This window comes from Grus americana, chromosome Z (assembly GCF_028858705.1).
Source record: "Grus americana isolate bGruAme1 chromosome Z, bGruAme1.mat, whole genome shotgun sequence".
In the NCBI taxonomy this organism is placed as follows: Eukaryota; Metazoa; Chordata; class Aves; order Gruiformes; family Gruidae; genus Grus; species Grus americana.
Genome location: NC_072891.1, coordinates 80,252,268 through 80,269,406, shown reverse-complemented (window position 1 = coordinate 80,269,406; position 17,139 = coordinate 80,252,268). Strand labels below are relative to the sequence as shown.

General features: G+C 40.8%; 1 protein-coding gene across 1 annotated transcript; it reads right to left on the bottom strand.

The window, feature by feature from the left end:
- Nucleotides 1-1,428: 1,428 nt before the first annotated feature.
- Nucleotides 1,429-17,139, bottom strand: LOC129199498 (V-type proton ATPase subunit S1-like protein). Its single transcript, XM_054810068.1, has 7 exons — nt 17,025-17,139; nt 10,984-11,024; nt 10,114-10,175; nt 8,116-8,357; nt 4,172-4,222; nt 3,229-3,472; nt 1,429-2,029 (listed from the first exon to the last, which is right to left on the bottom strand). Exons 1-7 carry the CDS (start codon nt 17,117-17,119, stop codon nt 1,727-1,729), a joined length of 1,038 nt encoding a protein of 345 aa, XP_054666043.1. The 5' UTR covers nt 17,120-17,139; the 3' UTR covers nt 1,429-1,726.

Here is a 17,139-nt window from a genome sequence, read left to right as displayed (position 1 = left end):
TGGGTATTTTACATCAGCGAACGATGGTAATTTTGACAGTCAGGCTACCACTGATTAGTGTCAGGTTTTTATTGTCTGACAGGCAAACAAACCCCAGGCACAACAGCACTGCTCCTCAGACTCTGAGGAACATCACCTATTTAGCAGTGGCATCCTGAGCTCCTTCTAACACTGTCATCAGCCTACATCTGTCATCGCTGTGTGTACGCAGAGGGGACCAAGCCAGCGACTGTTCTGCCATTCCACATAGAATGCTGTGGGGTTTATTGGCACCTTCTCATTTTAACCTTATTCAGGTTCCCAGACATTCATGTTTTTGCTTGCTTCCTTTATGAAGCAGATAAAGTTTGGCAGTAACTGGCCACAGCTAGCCTTGCCAAGTCACCAAAAGCTTGTCTTTTACGTCTCGTTATGCTTCAAAGGTGGTGGGTTTGTTCTTTTTTTTTCCTCTGAAGTGTTTTCCTAAATCAAATAACTGCTTTGGACTCCGCATTTAGTCTGTCTCATCTGTGCTAAAAATAGGACATCTTTGGACATCTTTCAAAGTGTTTAAAGAGCATTGCAGTACAGTTCACAAAGGCCACAAGCTCATTAGATCCACTACCTAAAATACAAAAAAAGCATTTGTTTACTAAATCTGGTTTTGCAGAAGATTTTCTAACATGCCAGGTTTTGCATTGCCTGTGACCTAAAAGCACTACAGTTCTACATCACTGCATTCTTCCTTGCTAGAAGTCAGGGCCAAATTACAGGCCAATTTGGAGTCCCCAAACTTAGATTCTAACAGAAGAAAGGATGAACGGGAAGACAATATCTTAAACACTCAGAAAGAGGAGTGAAAATTATATCACAGTATCCTTTTCACTGCTAGGGAGCTTCCACCATGTTGTTTATGGATATTTTCAATTACAGCACCGGCTATCTCCATTCAGTTAAAATTCCCTAGGGAGACTGATGGGATTTGACAGAAAAGAAATTAACCTAGAATTACAGGGTATAATGCTCATAATCCATCTTTTGGCATGGAGTTGAGCCGGGAAGTTAAGGGCAAGCCTTTGACCAGATGTCTATACTCTTCTTCAACTAGATCCTTACAGTAAGCCTCCAGCTTAGAGAAAAGTATCAAGATGCTGCTGTACCACAGCCATCACTATTTCATCAGCGGAGTGGATAATACACTGCTTACATGGCTCTGAAGACTCTGAAGGAGGAAAAGGAGTTTATGAGGACACAGAGGAGAGGATGTAATTCAGAAAATAAAAGAAAATATATACTGAGAAAGGAATGGATGCTCTTTTGTCAGGACACAGAGCAGGATGGATAAAGCAAATACAAAAACAGGAAAAATCTTGCCTTCTGAAAGAATAAGTAAAGAGATTTTTATTTTGCAATTGTTTTGTACCTTTATTTAATTTCAAAGGCTCCAGTACTGATTTGTTCTTCACGACTTGGTAAGCTGGTTGAAAAGATATGCATTTTGGTTTGGTACTACAGGAATAAACTCCCATCACGTGAAATCTCTTAGTCGCAATGGCATTTTTTTTTCTCTCACCTTGTTTCCCAAGGCATCTTTGAGATGGTTATCAATAAATAACAGACAATAACCGGCTAAACAGACTGTTACCAACTTTTCCCTTCATCATTTGGTGAAAAATCTGCACAAACTACATACAACAGTGCCAGCAGAAGAAAATACCACTTGTTTCACTCAGACAGACACATACTGCTAAATATAGATTTTACAGAACTGTTGGTTTCTAAGTTCATAGGGCTCATTCCCACCACTTCTCAGTGGCTCTTTCTCATCCCCCATGTCATTGTCTTTCATCTGTGCAAAATAGGCAGGAGAAGCTTTGCATTCGTAGTGCCTGTCAAGAGATTTCAGGTGGATCAACATATGAAGAGCATAGGCAAGAACCAGCAGCAGAATCAGGGACATAACCAATCCCATAAGTATTGCTGGAGAGAAAAAGGACGCACAGTCTTTTGCGTAGGCAAAATGTCCTTCTTGAATGTTAAAACCTTGAATCTACAAAGGGAACAAAAGGGGTCATATTAAATAAAGTATTTGCTGTCTTGGTTACAAACAACTTCATTAATTTGCTCCTGAAGCCTGTAAAAATTTTTAATTTAATATCTGCTTATTGCAAAATTGTATCTATCAGTGCTAGCTGGAGTTAATGCTCAGAGTTTATCCGGGTCAGTCTTCTAGAAAACGCCACTTATTCTAATCCCCTTCACTTTGCTGCCCCAAGGATTTGCAGTTGTGTTTTAAACTAAATCTTCTATGATCACTCTTGATAGCCCATAACATTTAATTGTAAGCATGGTACCTGCCAAGTTAATAGTACATATCCAGCATCATTTGCTGAGAATCTCCAGAGTCTGTTTCAAACTGCATAAACTTCAACACGACAAACAAGGAAATATTCTCAATTGCTTACCCTAATATTAGATTTTTCTCAACAGATCCAAGTGTGCAGTATATGGCAGTAAAAACTACATGAAGTTGCATTCAACTATGGCCAATACCAGTAAGTCTTCCTTGTGGCTTCAGTTCTAACATGAAGTTTACTACACTGGTATTCAGGGAATTGACTGTCTGCTCCACTAAATCAGCCATGGGCATTGATTGCATGGTGAGAAAAGGGGGATCAGCTTTCCCCTTCAATCCCTTTTCAGCTATTCATGCCCTACCACTTAGGTATCTAAAAGCAAGACATCCTAGTCTAGTTATCTTAGGCTCCCTTATTGCCAAATGCAGAAAAATAGGCACTTTCAGAAGATGATTAATCTCATCCTAAAATAAGGACTTAAGGTGAATCAGAGGAATTATCCACTGGCTTTAGAGGCAGGCTGGGGTGACTATAATCAGGGCACGAGGTTAAAATTACTAGGCATCAAAAGTTAAGTCCCATACTTGGTGATTGATGCTGTTATTGATGCTGGGTTTTAAAGCCCAGCTCAGAGAGAGGTAACACTGAAAGTTAAATTCACTCCCCACACTGAAGGGAAACTCAAGCAACAGACAACAGAAAATGTATAAAGCCCTTCATTTCCTTTGACAGGAAGATAAGTATAATAATTTAAGTCTTCATTTCTATTTCAAGTTCCATGGAGATCCTATAAACTGGACACAGAAGGTCATTATACTTTCTTGACAGTGAAGTGCAAAATTTCCCATCAGTCTACCTATGGGATCCATTTGGCTTAATTCCATGACATTACCTGGAAATCAGTAAAAGTGACTTCCCAAAGCTTTGAAAGATCATTTGCAGAGCTGGGTATGAGGAGCGCATCGTATCTCTGCAAGCTGCTCACATGTTCACAGTGGTAGGAGTAACTTGCCGGTGCATATATTCTGGTTGCATTAAACGTCGCTTGTATGGAGTGGTTGTAAAGAAGCTGCAGCCTGTGTAAACTGAACCAGTTCTGAACAGACAGCTGGTAATAACTGGTTGTTAATAAGAATCTGAAAATATTGTACAGGGAAAAAGATGATTAAGAAAGCAAGTCTAACTAAAAGCTGGAACTATTAAATTCATGTGTTGAACAATCTTAGAAGCAACACTGGTATTTCCAGAGTTTCATCCATTTATATCAGTGTGAGCCCTAGCTCCTTCTATTGAGTCTGGAAAATGATTTGAGTTTCTTCATTGTTGCAGCTAAAGGAGTCTGCCGCTCCCTCACACAGTGAGAGGAAAGGTGAGGGATTTTTCCTAAATGACTGAGAAAAATCGATATGCAAAATTGGTATTGTACTTCCATCCAAGATATAAAATATTATTTATCAAGGAATGCTGTTTTCTTCAACCACCAAGAAGCAAACATAAAGTAGGTCACAGTTTTTGCAGCAAAATTCCCAGACAAAAATGTAGCTAATTAGCAAGGTTTAGCAAAAATCTCAGACATGGGAAGATTCTATGCAAAAGAGATGGCCACAACTTTTCTCATAAATAGAAAAGTCAACATAGAAGAAGAAATGCCTTTATAAAGCAAAGCAGGCAAATGAGAGACCTATTAAATGTGGGTGTCTTGATTATACAGTTAACAGTTCTATCACATTATTTTTGCTTACACAAATTCATCTAAAACCAATTGCACAAGTAATTGCATAACAATGGATATTAACATGTGATTATCTAATATCTTCTTTATCATATAAACTTACCTAATAACAAGTCCCTTTAGATTGCCAATGTCACCAAACTTCAGAGAAAGCCTAGGTCAAAAAGCAAGCAATGTCAGGCTAGATAAAAACTTCAGAAATCTTAAGAGAAAAAAGCAGCACAAAAGATTAAGCACACTTGAACATGGAGCCTTTTGCTCAGTATACCTTTGAAGCCAGTGGGAAAAAAACCTGAAAGGATTAAATCTTTCTCCAGTAGTTCAGCTGTTAATCTGAAGAAGACCTAGACTATCCAGAAAAAACAGAACTGCATGCACAATTTTCAACACAACTCAATTCCACTGCTTCCAACATTGGCTGACAGTTACGTTCATTTGATCTGCGTTCTCCTTCTCAAGCCATGATATCTTAGTCATGAATCACCTCTGTATGTTGTTAGGAAGTGTAAATAGCCACATTATTCTCATCTTCTTAGATACCATGGCATGACAAATGCAGATGACATTTGAGTTCAAATTCCACACGTGCATCATTACAGCAATATAAATACACTGACTGTGAGGTAGCTCTACAAAGCTTATCTGTGGTGAGCATGGGCACCTGAAGTTTACTAAAGTGAAAGGCACTAGCAGGTTAATTGTAAACTAATGCATACCCTACCACCCTTCTACCATCTCTGGAATTAATGCATTGTAGCACTGCATGCTTAAGTGGTATACGTTTTCGTGGCTTAACAGTCATATTTTGCCTCACTGTTGATGTAACATTTTCAGACTAAGCTAGAGACAAAACATAGTGAAACCACACAGCATCTGAAAGGCTTCTGAACCTAAAGCTGAAGAAAATAAAAAACCAAAAAAACAGCTAGCCCTAAGATTTCATACAAGATCTAATTCTTTTTGTACCTTGACTAACGGTGGTCCAATAAGCCAGGACACTGAATATAGACTATCCCTCACTTTATTACAAAGGGAAATCATAGACAGTTGAGGATTAGACACAGGTGAATACAGCTTTAAACTCAATGGCCTGATCCAGAAGTTGATGCATAAAAAACCCCCCACAGACTGGATTATTATATTCATATAGCAAATACATATATGTTCAGTGCCAAATATTTTTTCCTAGCTCCAGCTACTTTACATTGATTGGACAGTATAAAGCAACTTGAAAGCTGACATAAAGCCACACAGAGTATTGTCTTAACAAAGAAGGCTGGAGAAGGAAGAAGTTTAAGGGATTTTTCTGGGGTGAGAAAAACTGGGCAATGCATCATGCAAGCACTCAGCCATCAACTGGCATAATTTAGGTCAGTCCTTAAACATAAGATTACAGAGCAACATTCAAGCCAGTTTTTCCCTTTCTTCTCTGCTGCAGTCAAATGCAGGTTGACTTCAAATCTAATCCAAGACTTGTATTTGGCAATTACACTGAGGCTAATCCTGACTCAGTGTTTCTCAGTGTATCCCAAATAAACAAACTACAGAACATGCAAGAAAGCAAAACCATTGGGAGGGGGTAGCATTTTCCTCTCTCTTCCCACAGAAAAGAGGAGAAAAGGCTCAGTAGTCATGGCTATGTGTCTTGACCCCAGCAAAAATATGCCAGCCTCAGCTTCAAACTAAGCATCAAGGTTCTGCTTGCTTTTAGCAGCTGTGTCCCTAGTTCAAGGCTACTCAGAAAACTATGCGAGAAACAGAGAGATCAGAAGACAGGGTAGATGAGATGGCTCTGGGCCCACAGATTTTGAGATCAAACCTCAGATATGGTGAAACACTGATAAAAGGTATGTTGAGAGTGTGCTGTAGAGTAGTTCTTCTTCCTGACTCTTCCTGCAGCTTTTTTAATGAATAATGCAGTCTAAAAACCCCCAAATATCTTCAAACATAATGCATCAAGCAGAATATAGAGCCCTGTGGTGAGCTGACCCCAGCCAGCAGCAAAGACCCACTCTACCCACTCACTCTAACCCCCACCCCACAGCAGGACAGAGGAGAGAATAGGAAGAGCAAAAGAGAGAGAACTCATGGGGCAAGACAGAGTTTAATAAGTGAAGTAAAGAAGAGGAAAAAAACACCAAAGTTTTGCCAGGGCAATCACTGACCATCTCCCATGAGCAGACCAACACCCAGCAAATCTGAGCAACAGCCACAACCCTTACCCACTTCTTCTTCCTCTACCCCAGTTTTTACTGCTGAGCGTGATGTTTCACAGCAGGGAATATTTTGTCCAAATTTGGTCAGCTCTCCAGGCCTTGTCTATTCCCAGCCTCTTACCAACCTCAACCTACTCGCTGAGGGACATGGAGTGACAAACAGAGAAAGCCTGGACACTGTGCAAGCACTGGTCAGCAAGAGCCGAAACACCAGTGTGTTAGCAACACCATTTTAGCCACAAACCCAAAACACAAGAGAATTATCTCCCTCCCAGCCAAAGTCAGGACAAGTCCTAATTTCTTAGAACTCTGTATTTACAGAATGAAGCATCCACTACAGCACCCAGACTACAGAGGTACCTGTGACAGGTAGGTACACCAAGTAGCCCGCTCAAATCTAACGGTCTCCAAACAGTAACTCCAGTAGGAATCTGCAGTCCAACACTGCACTGTCTTTCTGGTTTTTCAAGCCTTATGAACAACTATAAAACTATATTTTGTGTTTTGAAAGCCTTTTCTGTTAGGTTACAATCATTACTAATAAGACTAAGATTATCTCTGAATTGCAGACCACAACAGAAGGAATGTTTGCTATTATTTTTTATTTTTAGAATAATATTATGCCATTCTCCACCTCTGTCTTTCAAAACAGTGCTAGATTAGTTCACATGCTGATGATGTAAAACGCAGACTGCCTTGCTGAATGCTATGATACTACAGGCGGAAAACCTGGCTTCTTTTTCAATTATGCTTTTAATTTTCTTGTAACCTCACTAAAATTTCTGTGCACCTTGGGTTATCCTTCACAGATGTATAATCAGAAAGAGATAATACTTACTTTCTGTGGAAACATCTTTAGATGTACAGGTGAAATGCTGTATAGGAGCTAAATGAAACTGCTGGGTTTGCTCATGTTATTTTTATTGCGTGTCATTACAGAATTAAACTCCATTTATGGGGTAGACTTGACGCTCATGTTCAGCACATGCCCAGCTAGGTATCCACCTCCTAATTTTTAGACTGTTGCCTACCAGAGTGGAATCTATGCCCTGGTATTAGACATGAAGCCAGCCAGCATACTGCAGAGAGAGAAGTGGTCAGGTACACTACAAAGTAAATCCGAAAACCTACATGCCTTTCTAGTGTGGCCATGGGATCGGAGGATTTTGGATCCAGTTAGGTTAATACATAGCTCTCACTCGGGTTTAGCAGGAGCAAACCGTTGTGCTGTTCGTGCTGAAGAAATTCGTGACAGACTGGGATGCAGAGTTCAGGTTGTCAGAGACTCTTCAGGTCACATGCAAACCTGTAGGGAATTCACTCTTCGGCCTCAGCAACTCACAGGTCACACTCTGGACTTGAGGTTGTCTAACTCTGCTTCTAAATACATATCTGCATCTTGTACCAATGGTTCACATTACTGCTGTCACACATCCTATGAAGGGATAAGTAGTCATGCACAGCCAGCCCCTAAGCCCCCATATTCAGCATAGGATCAACTATTCAATCTCCCAAGCAGCTACGTAAAACAGCTGGAGATTAAAGAGACCAACAGCTTCAGCCTCACAGGCACTAGGAGCAAAACTGGTTGGCCACAAGGAATGACTACACCACTGCAAGAGGTGAAGACAGCTATGTACATCTATGTGCTCCACAAAAGACTGGTCTGAAAGTATATAACCAATGCTGCCTGCAACATCAGGACCTTATAGGAAGGAGCTTGCCCTTGGGGCTTTACACCACAGAACACAAGGTTTGTTTCCTTCAGTATGTATTGACTAGACTTGTTATCTGGTGCTAGTTCCATTGGCAGAGTAGAATGCCACCTTACATTGCATTGTCTTCACTGCAGTTTGAATCTCCAACATCCACTGTTGCATGGACACCAAACGTCTTCTCTGTCAAATCCAGCTGTGTGTGGTTTTCAAACTTTATCATGATCCTCTTGGCCCAGAAGAGAATGCAGGGGATGCCATTAACTGTGACGTTGAGAGGGCTATATTGGCTGTGGGTGAACGGCCTCCAGGATCCTCTTTCCCACTGTCCTTTCCTGCTCAAGTTGTAGCTGACAACCTGATTGACCACATAAAAGATCAGTATCAGATGTGTATTCCAGGAGTTACTCTCCATCCTACCAGAATAAATAAGGCCAGCACTTGGAGAGCATCTGTGGAGCCAGCTCTCAGCTTCCGCAGTACTGAACTGAGGAAGCAGAGAGATCTCCGGCTAACCCCTTCCCACCATGGGAATGGCATCATACAGACCTCTAGCTCCAGCACAAGTGGCCAGAGAGCCAATATAAGCTATATTTATTCTACTAGGGTAGTATAACTGGGGCAAATCACACTCTTAGCATGCTGCCATCTCACTCCAGTACACTGCAGATCTGCCCAATATAAAAAATAGAAGCAAAGCTAGAATCACAAGGTGCTCACCCCAGCAGAATACTCTCTAGGACACCTGTAAGAATTATTTCAACACACTAAACAGGACTCAGCTTGGGCCAAGGGCACAGTCTACTATGCTGAAAGCACACTAGGCAGCTGTCCAGGTGAAAGAAATGCCCAAGTCTACATCTACCTGGAGACAGCTTGGCTCCTGATGGCTTTAAAATCAGGGAAATGCCTGCTGCAGAACAGGATGGCTCAAGTATGGAACCCTGCCTTTACAAAATCAGTCATTCACTAGATTGAAACCTGGGGACCACAGGTTCCATGTCATCTGTAGACATTAGAAAAATGCTGTTCCTTCTAAGCCAAATTTCATAGCAAAAGGAGGACAATTTGGCTGCCAGGCAATATAATTTGAGACAGTGAGTTAGGGCTCAGAAAGGACTTCAAAATTTAACTGTCATTTCCATATTTCAAACTAAAATTTCCAGACATCAGCTTTATTCCATCTGCAAGTATGTCCTATCTGAATATAACATATATAATGTCTGCATGGCTGCTTTGCATGTCATATGATAAGCAAGTTCAAATCATGTACAAACAAGAGAGGTATTCTGAGTCCTAGTCATAAACAGCATCTTACCAGGCTCCAGAAGGTACACAGTTAAGCCCCGAAGCTTTGTCTTGGCTTAAAGAGAGATTTTTTTTTTTGCTGTTCAGATTAGCGAATCACGTCTCCCAGCTCAGACCCTGAAGGACCCCTTTTGATACTTGACCTTACTTATGGCACAAGACTGCTTTAGGATTAAAATTAGTACGTACTCACAGCAACAAGCTGGAAGCAAGGTAAGATCATGGTCAGAAAACATGATGCTAACATGAAACATTGACTATGACTGTCATTTGTATAAATGATAAGGCTGTCTTCTCAGAAGTACAGGTGAGAGACATTTAATCAACAGATTATCTACATCAGATTGCATCACTTGCAGGGGTTTTGGTAAGGAAGCCTTTTATGCTCAGTTTTTGACAAGACCTACAGGCTGGACTCAGGAAAAACTTCCATTAAATGTAAACAATCTTCAGTTTTGCTTCAGCTATTCATTTTGTACTCAGTGATACAAGCAAAATACTGGCAACAGCAGTCAAATGGCATTGTACAGAATATGGATGACAGGATTTGGTTTGTTCAGTAAGACTCTGTGCCCAAACCCACTGCCAGTCAGCACGAGTGACAGCAATGGAAGTCTCACCTCACTTCCCAGAAAAGCAGAAGATATCTTGTACAGCAGGTAGTGAATCAGTACCATATCACAATGATTTAGGCAGATTTGTTGGCTATTTCTTGTAAACAATGTATTATTTAATTCAATAATGCAAATTAAAAGATCTCAATGGGCTATGAAAAAACTTTACAGATCCAGTCCTTAAAACATTACCTGGGTAACTGCTACTTGATTTACGTTAAATTTTGGCTTCACACCACCATCATAAAGTCCACCTGCAGAAGAAAGTGTGTTATTAGCCTAGTAAGAAAATATCCAATCATTTATAAAAGCATAATCTTGCACATTCTTATGCACGTAATAATTATCCCTGCATAAAATGTGTATTTCAGAATACCTGATTTTGTTTTGGAAAATATTTGGCTTGGTGCGAATACTGCCTTCAATACATCCTTTTTCTAGTTTACCTTACTCGTACAACAAAGTTCCTTTTCTTTTCATTGAACATCTTGCCACCATTACAGGGAAGAATTCCAGTGCTCAAAAGTGTCAGGATTCAGCCTATACATGTATTTATTCATCCCAAATCCACTTAACAAAAGCTTCTTCTTTCTTCATACAACAAACTATTGTCAAAGGGGGTGTGTTGAATTGCATGTCAAAAGCATGTTAACTATGTCTGGGAATTTCTTTCCCTGCACTGGCCAGAGATGGGAAGCTGTGACAACCTGATGGCCCAACTGTTTGCCAGGAGAGTGAAGTTTCACAGATGGCAGATCATTTCATGGACACTCTCACAGCTCCATCCTTCAAATACTTAACTCTGTTTTCATTTTTTTTTTTTAAAAGAGCAAATACTTCCTTCTTCCACATTCCGACTGTATCTCAGAGTCAGTAAATGATTATTTTAACCAGAAAAATCCTTTAAAGGGTATTTTTAAAGAGGAATGTGCTTTAATAAAACACTTCACAGAAGAGTCACTAACGCCAATAGATGCCACATCTGGGAATAAAGATGTGTTACAGCTGTGCTAACAGAGCCAGTATCCAGGCATTCAGCCCACTGAAAAAAAAAAGCCATACCATTTCTTTGCAGAGAATCTTGATCTGAAAACACACGTGAACTAGAAGAGAGAAGAAAAAATATTTACTATGCAGCATTTGGATTTAAAGTCTGCAGCAAGTTTACTAGGGAGAGCTCCTGTTCCTGCTTCATTCAATAAAACATTCAAAATGTGACTCACATCCTTGGCTAGTTAGTGTCACAGAAACAGGGCAAATTAATCCCAAAGCCAGTGTACCCAGGAAAAAAATGCCTCATTTTCAGAGATCCCTCAGGTGGATCAGCCGCATCAGGCATTCCCATATCCTTACCATATTGATTAAAGGCTTCATTACCCCTCTTGTCCCTTTCCGTGGGACATCAGTTTTGGATTAGAGACTGAACCAGTTTCAGCCCCCAAGCAAGTGAACACGAGGACAGTGCTGCACCATCCTCAGCCCCCAGTTCAGATCAGAAGCAAAACAATGAATTCCTCCAGGATACAGCAAATGCACTGGGCTACCATGCCTTAAGCCTGGATTTACAGCCATCTAAAGACAGCTCCTGAATGGTTCCAAGCAATCCCAAATCCCATGGAAGTCAGCTGCAAGGTAGGGTGCAAGTGAAGCGCATCTCAAGTGACAGCTTCCAGGCTCATGAAATTTGCAGCCCTTGATTTTCTTCTTTGGTATAATTTAGGGATAAGTCTTCAGCTGGTGTAAGTATGATCTGCTTTCCTGAACTACACTATTAAGCCCAGCAAATTCACGTACATCATCAAAAGACCTACAAGATCAGAGTCCAAGAAACCAGGCTCTCCCTTAGGACCACACTCCACTCCTTGAGTCACACGAACACCTTCCCGCCCCCTCCACACCACAGCAGCTTCCTTGGGACCTGCAGCCCTCTACAGAGGATTGATCAACTGATCCGATGGCACGTGTCCACTTCTGAAGTCTGCCGTCAGCGTTCCCGAGCAGGTGAGCACACTGGCCCTCCTGCACTCTCAGCTGAGCACCATCCCACAGAGACTCTGTACACCCTGCCTGCACAGTGCCTTCCAGGAGCGATGGTCTGCTGGAGCTGCCTCACAGCCACTTCATGAGGAAATACACTTCCATCTTCTTTTCTTGCCTTGTTTCTCGCTGTCTTTCCAACCCACCACAAAGACCAGCATATAAGGACTAGGAATAAAAGTAGTTTTCAGTATTTATGCGTAAATTGCTTGCTAGGGAGCCCTGAACAGCTGGGTGAACCCACTACCTGATGGACTCCCTGGGTAGGGGGATCAGTGTTACCCACTAGCATGTACCACAGGAATGATCCCAACCCAATTTCCATCACAGCATCCTTAATGGAAGATAAATACAAGTCTGAGCAATGTAGCACCAACAAAGGAGAAACATGGGATGGCTTAGAGCCTGACCTGCGTCCTGCCATGCCCTTGCCGCCCTGGCAGTCAGGGAGTTTGATTACGCTGAACCTGGCTTGCCTGAACCCCATGGCAAAGTTACCAGCTTCAGCAAAGCCCAGATTTCACATGCAAAGTTTTGTTTACGCTTGAGGTTCAGGAGGGCAGCAGGCTCTTTCTTCTGATCAGTGTCTCTCCAGCAAGAATGCCCTTTTGCAGGCATACTCTCTGCTGCCACAAATAGATCTCTTGTGTCCCCTTGCAAACTCTGCAAACCCAGAAGGCAAAACAGACAAAAGTGAACCAGAGTCTGTATTCCAGCTTGTCGTTTTGCAGCCAAACACCAGGTCTGTTGAGCAGCTTTACTCCAGACCATCGAGAAGGCTGCTCAGTCCCTTCAGCAACCAGGGCAATAAAGCAGAAGACAGTCTCCAGAGAAAACATAACAGAGCACAAAAAGACAGTGATGCTCTGCAGCACCACAGCAGTGACTGTGATCTCAGCTGAAAGAACCTTCAAAAAGATCTTACATTCAAAAAAGTTCCATGTAGATAACACTGCTTAAAATCAATCTGGCAGTTTTATTTACATATAGTGCAATCAACTTGCTCCTCGGCTGTAGCTGTTAAATCCCAGCGACTTCAAGAAGGCTCTGTGCTTTCAGAGTGGGTCCCGCTTGCTCCCACTGCCCTTTGGGTGCCAGGGTTAGTGCTGGGCTGAGGTCTCCAAATCGCTCGAAGATCTCATGCCAACAGCCAGCAGCCTTCAGGGATGGGTGGAAATAATCCTCATTTTGACAGATAGGTAACAAAAGACATGGCTAAAATGCACCAAAGCTTGTTTTCTTGCTCAGGCAAAACTCTGTCTTAGGTTGTTTAATGATTTGGAACATGGGTTTTGTGATTTGATGCAGCCTTGTTTTCCTTTTCTAGTCTTCTTTCATGACAGATTGTGCCTTCAGGCTGGAAAAGGCAATTTTGGGGCATTTTTTCATGATAGCAGCTACAAAAATGAGGCACACCAAAAGGAAATCAATGTGAATTATTTAGTTAGCATAACTAAATCTAGTTTTAGTTAAACTTTGTTATAATTTAGTTATACTTTAATTATATTTAGTGACACATATATATATATTTAGTTATACTTAGTTATACTTTTAGCTCTTCCCTATATAAATAATTAAGAGCTCATAGCCCATTACTTGAGTTTGGAAATCACCATGCTGTAGCGTGCAGACTAAAACACTGGGATGAGAGGAGACTGGCGTAAAATTGTCTAAGTCACTTCCTTCCCTCACTGGACTTGAAAGGTTTTTATGTTGTTCTGGGAAAAGGAAGGGTTATTTTTGTTTTCATGATTGTCAATCAAAACAAAATAAATCATTACTTAGCTGGGATAAAGCTAATACCATGGTCATGCCAATTAAATCACCTTGAGGAATGCTAATTGATAGGCAACATCAAGCCTATCGAGAGCTTACAATGAATATACGAGGCATACCCATTACGAACGGCCCTGCGAGTTACCTCCTGAGCAGGACGGCTATAACTGACCCCCACGCAGCCCACAGGTGTGTGTTGGGAGCTCGTGACAATGCAGTTCGACTCCTCTACATCACACGTAAAACCACAGCAATGCGCAGCCAAGCTGCTCCGGATGAAATATCAAGTTTCTGCTCTCAGCATGAAGATACTCAAATATAGATGAACGTGCACAGCTCATGAAATATTCATGCTTTCATGAGGAATGCAGTGGAGTGACCCAGGAACCACCGCTAAGTATCCCAGTATGACAAATACCATCAGCCACACGGCAGGCACACTTGGGAGGCTGGCGGAGGCATGCGAGTGAAGTAACTCCATCCAGGTACTCCTGTTCTTTACTCTTTGTTAGCAATGCTGGGTGCCTCCTTTCCTCCTGCACAATGCAAGCAGCCCCGTTAGAGAAAGGTGAGGGAAATCCATCATGGCAAGGCTTGCTGTCTTTGTTTTGTCTTACTATAGCCAGATCACTATGGCACCGGCAGTCTATCAGTGGCGTAAGGGAAGGATCACCTCCCGGTTTCTGAGCAAGCACAAGCTGATGTTGATGTTATCGGGTCTGTCAGCTGCTTTTGACACTCATAACCCTGAGGTGTGACAGAAGTGTGTGATCTGTGACAGGAACGGGTGGCCTTCAAAAGCCATGCTGCTGTCAAATCAGCAGCCTTTCCAATCAAAAGGCAAGCTGGAGAATTCACAGGCGATCTCTGGCAGCGAGGCCCTTTTGCCCTCAGTTAGAGCATGTTTCACATAACAAAAGCATTAAAAGAAAAAATGGGAAAATAACAACACATTAAAAAATATGCATTTCCCTTTGTATATAAAAATGTTAATTACATGTATTAGAGGAAACTAGCTAGCACTGAAGCCGCCTTCTCCACTGCCTGCAAAACTATCAGCAAGCAGTGGCTAGACCTGCAAATCAGTGACAGCAAATCATTTTTAGCACACTGAATTAGAGATTAGACTTTTAAATTTGTAATTTTTTCAGCCACTCCACCCTAAAACTTCAAATTCAGTTGCACACATGGCATATGTTTTGATGGCTAATATTTTTCCTTACCAAATCGTAAATAACTAGCCCAGATACACCTAGACATGTATGTTGAATTTACCATACCAAGTATGTCAGGAACCCACATGAAATTGGATTAGCCCTAATACAAAGCACCAGGATGACTAATCACTATGTAAAACCCAATTAAATAAGATTATAAGTATAAAGAAGTGTAAATTCCCTCTTATCAGATGACATTATCCATCTACATAAGATAACCAAGTCTGGCTTGTTCATCTGACAAAGTTCATATAGACTCCAGCCCCTGAAGATTTGCACGTGAGGAGTTTTTGTCCAGTCGGACGAGCCACACGATAAACCTGGCACTTGAGCGCAGAGGTCATAGACGGTGTTCACGCCATCGGGTTGAAGGAAGCCATATTCATGCTGTCTTTTACTCTTCATGTTACTGCTCTGACAAACTGCATCAGATGGCAAAAGGTACTCTACTGCACTGTTTCGATTACTCCAGAATTATCACTCTAATACCAATACTGTCCAGCTGCAAACTACCTCATTAGATGCTGAACTAGTTTCAATTAATTTATGGAGCATTCAATTGGAAAATAACATGTGAACCTTCAAATGAACTAAGAACAAAGTTATGATGAAAGGTGATGAATGCTTGCGGAGCATCTGGTAGCAATGCACTAGTTGTAGTCCTAGGGACATTGGTCATAAGTAATTTCAACGAAGTTATAAAAATTATAAATGTGTAAGCCTCGGAGCCTAGATTCAGGACAAAAGCTAGTTCCTTCTAAGAAACATCTTAAAAAAAAAGTTACTAGATTGGAAATGTATCTATTTTAAGTAGTATCATTAGGAAAAATCTACAAAGCCTATGAGTCTTATAGTTTTTAAATTTTAAGTATTCTGTGTCATATTTTGGTAGCCTCATGTGTGATTTAACAGAGGGAGACAGATGTACGTTGTTATTGTACAATGTACTGAGTACTGGGGTTTGGTCTGCATTTTAATGGATGTCCAATAAGAACTGGATCAGAACAACAAGATACTAAAGCTTTCACTTTTAATATAAAAGAAGAAATTGAGCTCGTAGAACTCCTAGCAAATTAACACTGTGCAGGCACGATCCACTCAATGCAAAAGCAAAATCCCCATTGAATTCAGTGGCATCAAGACTGTAACTTCATTTCTTAATATTTATTAGAATAAAGTTCATGTAATGCTCCACTGCTTGCTTTCTCCCAGATTTTGATGTGATTGCAAAGAAGTGCAATTATACTAAGAAGACACTAACAGATCTGAAAACTGGCAGAGGAGAACAGCAAGTAAGCTATTTAAATGAAAACATATTGTAGTATTTATTGGTAACTGACTACCAGATCTCTTAATACAAGCTTAAGCAAATCACCACATGTCCTTCTTGCCTTAAATGCACAGATTTTACTGCCAACTGTGATCTTCATCAGCATATTTGATCTGTATGTTATTAGTGACTTTGGGGTATTATTCAACTAATACAGTTTAGGCTGTTTTCACTTTTGTAACGCTTGGCTCTAGAAAGTCCTCTCTTTGATTTGGGCTTCCTCTTTATATGTCATTACAGAATGAAATAGCACTATAAACAATGATAAATCCAATTATCTAGTAATTTCTTAAGTTTAATACTTCTTTGCAATATTGAATTCATGCTTCAAATATTCATTCTACACAAGCTGAATATTTTAGCACCTATGTTTCTTGGAGTAGTTTTCACATCCTTGCTGTTATTCTATTTATAACTTCGTTTTTACACAGACCAGGGAAAGTCAGTGTGAGAGTCATTAAAATGTAATGAAATATAAGACAGATGCTCAGAAAACACTCATTTTAAAAACATTTTAGTATCTTTTATAAAATTGTTTTAAAGTTACATTTTTAATGCAGTGTAAGGCTTCAAAATAATTCCTTTCTGTAATAGCCCCAGGTGTTTTCACACCTGAAAAGAAAATTAAAATCACATCCTGACATTCTAATCTGCTTCCGCACAGCACAAATGACCTAATTAGAACATTTAAAACATGCACTCAACTCCCCCAACAGTTTGCAGATAGACACTCAATTACTGACCTGCCGTCCGCTGTTGCAATCATTTGCTCCACAGAGACTGCGAATCCCACATGCAGAAAAAGCAGCAGGAACCCAAGGGCAGCGTTTCTTTCCATTGAGAAGAGAGCCAGTCCCT